The 5,224-nt window shown below is 35.6% G+C and overlaps 1 protein-coding gene across 1 annotated transcript in view; it reads right to left on the bottom strand.

The window, feature by feature from the left end:
* The window catches only part of LOC110458732, a gene marked incomplete at its 3' end in the record, with an annotated part of 31,013 nt that overhangs the window by 15,120 nt on the left and 10,669 nt on the right, over window positions 1-5,224 (bottom strand). Inside the window, exons 4-9 of the mRNA XM_021510615.1 lie at window positions 4,827-4,953; window positions 4,261-4,357; window positions 2,435-2,608; window positions 2,064-2,149; window positions 1,100-1,168; window positions 761-835 (exon numbers count right to left, since the gene is read on the bottom strand). Of these exons, the coding sequence (XP_021366290.1) occupies window positions 761-835; window positions 1,100-1,168; window positions 2,064-2,149; window positions 2,435-2,608; window positions 4,261-4,357; window positions 4,827-4,953 (628 nt within the window). The remainder of the gene's footprint in view (window positions 1-760; window positions 836-1,099; window positions 1,169-2,063; window positions 2,150-2,434; window positions 2,609-4,260; window positions 4,358-4,826; window positions 4,954-5,224) is intronic.

The following is a 5,224-nucleotide window of genomic DNA, read 5'->3' as shown; positions in this document are numbered from 1 at the left end:
TCACATCTAACATGTGTATTGAAGGTGATGATTACCAGGACGTCACATCTAACATGTGTATTGAAGGTGATGATTACCAGGACGTCACATCTAACATGTGTATTGAAGGTGATGACTACCAGGACGTCACATCTAACATGTGTATTGAAGGTGATGACTACCAGGACGTCACATCTAACATGTGTATTGAATGTGATGATTACCAGGATGTCACATCTAACATGTGTTGTATGAGAGGTAGTTACCTTGATCTTTTCTAACAAACCTTGCGTTAATACCCTAAATGCTGAAAATTTAGCAGGAGAGTAACAACTACCATTTTCAAGAACTATGGTACATGTATATCCCGGCCTGGGGACAGAACCCATTGCCTTCCTCATTTGGGCAATCATTCGGCGATATATAGCCAAAACTAATTTGCAAAAGAAGCACAACTCCTGGTTTTTAAAGATAAGAACAATACTAAGATTTCCTAAAAGGAGTTTATATACATGATTTAGAAATTTACACTGCAATCACTGGCTCCTGTCTAAAACTGTTGACAGAGTACACAGATTACATGGTCTGGTTCCTGTCCAAACAACAAATTCTGAGTGAAGAGTTTATACAGTTGTGTTACAGAATTTTATAGTACAGCCCACAAAGTGATTGCAGATAGTAAATTTTAAAATCAAGTATGATATGACCCATCCAAAGAAATCTTATCTACTTAGATAAAAAGATGCTCCAGGATTTGTGTTAGCAGAGGGCCTGTACTTACACATTCTTTAAGATACCGTTGGGGGTGCCAGTCCCATTAAGAACCGACCTCGGGACAGGGACAGATTCTTGTGTTCTTATAGGGCAAAACAAAATACAATTATATACAGCATGCCTTTTTGATGATACCTTTTACACAGTCATCATATAGTCATAAGGTCTGCCATGTCTGACAGATTACATACCAAAGGGAAGTACTAGAAATTGCAATATTTCAAATGAATGTAATTCAGATTATGAAAACATTTTCAAGAAAATCCCAGAATTGTTATAATATATGGCAGAACACATACAAGTACATTGAGGATTTACTGTATCCATTGATGTATGCCTGACTCACCTGTAAAAGTCAAGTTCTTTCTGAAGTCCCTGGATCTGCTGCTCATAGGAATCTATGACATCTAAAAGTCTGATAATAAAGAGACAATTTATTTATGACCTCTAAAGTCAATTTATAAGTATGTCTGATAGTATACAGAGATAATTCATATAGGGACTGAATGGATTTTTTTCATGTACATTGCGGCAATGAATAGCAGTAGCTGATCTACATATCCTGTGGATTGTGTTAACGTCAGTGTTGATTTCCTGTGGGGTTGGGATTTCTCCTTCCGGCATTGTCAACAGTGAAATTGGACGTCCCTGTGTCGGAGGTACACTTATTTCCAGTAATATTTTCTCCAATTCAAAGTACAAAGTCAAAGAACATATATCTATTTTCAGGCTTGACAATCAAGTAACATTGGTAGACTGAGTATGTACAGGGATTTTATATACTCCTTAACGTGGTCGCCACCTTTCAAGGAATATGCTGCAGGGGGGAATTAAATGAGGAATAAGTACAAGGAGGAAGTATTTTAGTGTAATTTTTTCAATTCAATTTCAATTATTCTAGAACATGAATTGTTCCAATTATTTTCTTCCTTTTTTTCTAACAAGGTGTTCAAGTGGTGTTTTTTTTGGTGAAATGGGAAGAATGGTGAAATTTTCATAAAACAAATGCCAGGCTCTGTTGTCATAAAATGTTCCCCTGCTCAAACTCAAGATTCTCAATGCTATAGCTGAATTTCAATTCCAGCTAGAAAGCATATTTTCATATGTAATTTTGATTCATATTTTTATAGAACATAGTATATACTTGTAGCTGAGCACTATGACAAATATTTTTCCAAGAATCGTAGACTTACAATGAAGTTGGTTTTAGCGTAAAACTTGAGTTTGAGCATCAGTACGTTTTCAGATCATTGTTGTACGTCATTGAGCATCTTATCAAGACATGATCACTAAGATAAATTCTTGTTTACTTGTCATCCATGGTGTTGTGAGCCCGAGAAGTCCTCTTTTTGAATTCCTGGAAAATCTGTGTCTGCCTACCAGTCCTTTTGTCATCCTATCAAACACAATGGTCACATTTGTATTGACATCTTTAATTGACACACCAACCAGAAAATTACTTTCTGATATATCATTCAATTGGAACATAGAAATAATTTCTGAATAAAATATCAGTATATCTCTGCCCTCATGCACTTTTTAAAATAATAGACATAATTTTCAATATTATGTCTATCTGAAGTCTCCATTTTATTTTTAGTTTGTCAGAAAAATCAAAACAATTTTTTTCTATAAAAGATAGGAACAGCTTCATTAAAATAACCATAAGAAACAATGATACCTCCTCTGCCACACGCTGCATTTTCTGTTTGAGCCGCTCTATCTCCCGCTCTTGTGTCTGACATTTATGCTGTAGATGTTTACATTTAGCGTGTATAGCATTCTTGGTGTTAAGCAATTTTTCTTCCTCGTCAGCATAAAATGATGTCTTCATGTCTTCAGTCTGTTCAAGTTCCTATGAAAGTAGGATAAACATGTCAGTGTGTAAAATGAGGAATATATTATTCTCCCACCCTTCACAGGTGTGTCTCCCGTTCAAGCCGGCAAAGATTAGCTTGTCACCCCCTAGGGGGAGATAGCCTCGTGCCGATAAGCACGTGTTCAATTGTGATGTCATTGAAATGCGTCATCGGTAATTGTGACGTCATCAAAAGTGGATGACGATATGCATACCCCACATGTGTTTTTGTTTACAAACATGGCAGACTACTGTCGGTGGAGCTGTGATTGAAATAATAGGATGGGTGAAAAATAATCATCCCCTACCTTGAGGGTGTGACAGAGAAATCTCGTACCCTCGGGTGATTTATTTGGTTGTCTACCTGTCACACCCTCAAGGTATACGAAGGGGAAGATTCTATTAATCAGCAACTTTTAATGTCTGTCATTTAGATATTATCACCACAGTTACTATGGTCCTTGTCCTCTAAATGCACTCCATCAAAATTTGATAGTTGATACCTTGTAATGAGGAGTGTCAATTTGTGTGTTCATCTGTGCAAATCAGGTCAAAAATAAGAAAAAAAATTCTTTCTTCCCTACAATGCATCATTTTTGGATTAACAGGAAGTCTGCCGAATATCAGCATATACTGATGTATTTCAACACTTGCACCAAAACTTTAACCAATGCTGAAGAGAGCACCAACACTGGAGTGATTGTAATCTTAGATGGGTAAAACTCTTTTGGCAGTATGGGGAAATACCGGTGGTGATTCAAACCTGTAACAACATGTTGGACCAAAAACATGTGCTGGGTAAGTAGCGAACTTGATCGGAAGCACTCTATAGAATTTAGTCAATCAGAAGCATTCTATAGAATTTAGTCGATCGGAAGCATTCTATAGAATTTAGTCAATCGGAAGCATTCTATAGAATTTAGTCAATCGTAAGCATTCTATAGAATATAGTCAATCGGAAGCATTCTATCGAATTTAGTCAATCGGAAGCATTCTATAGAATTTAGTCAATCGGAAACATTCTATAGAATTTAGACAATCAGAAGCATTCTATAAAATTTAGTCGATCGGAAGCACTCTATAGAATTTAGTCGATCAGTAGCATTCTATAGAATAAAGTCAATCGGAAGCATTCTATAGATTTTGGTTAATCGGAAGCATTCTATAGAATTAAGTCAATCAGAAGCATTCTATAGAATTAAGTCAATCAGAAGCATTCTATAGAATTAAGTCGATCGGAAGCATTCTATAGAATTTAGTCAATCAGAGACATTCTATAGAATTTAGTCGATCGGAAGCATTCTATAGAATTTAGTCATTTTTTTTCGAGTTTATGGAAAATGATAAGATGGTCAACAGGGTGTCTTGAATGTCAAAACTGGCCTTTTAACTTTTAACCAAATGTTTCATGCATAAACCAGAAAGATAGCTCCTTACAGATTAATATAGTCACAGAAAATGTTTAATGAATTTGACTTTGATCTCTGGCAAATGACAAACTTCCTATAATTTAGAGTGTAATAGAAAAGTGTCAAATGACACAAAATATGTTGAATGACTGTCCAGATTATGCTTTAATATTCAAACACTGAAAATTCACGCCAATATACTGTACGCTATATTTCCATTGCCCTTAAACATTTACTTACTTGCACTCTAGTCCTTGAACTCTCCAATAAAATTTTAAACTCTTTCATTCTGCTGTGGTATTTTTCAGCTAAAGATGTCTGCTTTTCTACATCATCCCTGGAATCAGCAGAAGTACAACTAAGGGAAACAACTCAAATATAATTACTTTGTTGTTGTGGGTAAGGATATAATTAAGCTTGCTGTTATATTAGGGTTTGGAACTTATTTTGACTTGTTGTTAGTGGTCAGAAAATAGTTTCACTTGTTATTAGGAGATAAGGCTTACTTTAGCTTGTTGTTTTTGGTTGGGGGTAGTCTAGCTTGATGTTGGGGTCGCAACTTTTATAATTACTTCAGCATGTTGTTATGGGTCAAAATTTACTCAAACTTGTTATTTTGGGCCAAGACTTCCTTAATGTGATAAGTTGTAACTTACTTAAGCTTGTAGTTATTGGTTGTGACTTACTTAAGCTTGTAGTTATTGGTTGTGACTTACTTAAGTTTGTAGTTATTGGTTGTGACTTACTTAAGCTTGCAGTTATTAGTTGCGACTTACTTAAGCTTGTAGTTATTGGTTGTGACTTACTTAAGCTTGTTGTTGGTGAGAATAAGATCCTGGATGAGTGTTTGTCTATGCTCACAGTCCCCCATCAGTGATATCAAATTCTCACGAATTATTTTACTCATAGGTGTATCCAAACTTATTGTCCTTCCTGAAAAATAAACATTCATCATGTAATATCGTTTTTCAGAGTAAAATATCTACTGGTGTTAACAGTCAGTTACACTGAAGTTAAAACCTTATTTGATATACTGTATTCGTACCTGCTAACAGTGTGACATCAGCTGATGGGTGCAGCATTATATACTGTATTCGTACCTGCTAACAGTGTGACATCAGCTGATGGGTGCAGCATTATATACTGTATTCGTACCTGCTAACAGTGTGACATCAGCTGATGGGTGCAGCATTATATACTGTAT

This window comes from Mizuhopecten yessoensis, unplaced genomic scaffold (genome assembly GCF_002113885.1).
Source record: "Mizuhopecten yessoensis strain PY_sf001 unplaced genomic scaffold, ASM211388v2 scaffold9727, whole genome shotgun sequence".
In the NCBI taxonomy this organism is placed as follows: domain Eukaryota; kingdom Metazoa; phylum Mollusca; class Bivalvia; order Pectinida; family Pectinidae; genus Mizuhopecten; species Mizuhopecten yessoensis.
The sequence above is the reverse complement of the archived record's forward strand: the minus strand, read 5'-3'. Positions and strand labels throughout refer to the sequence as shown.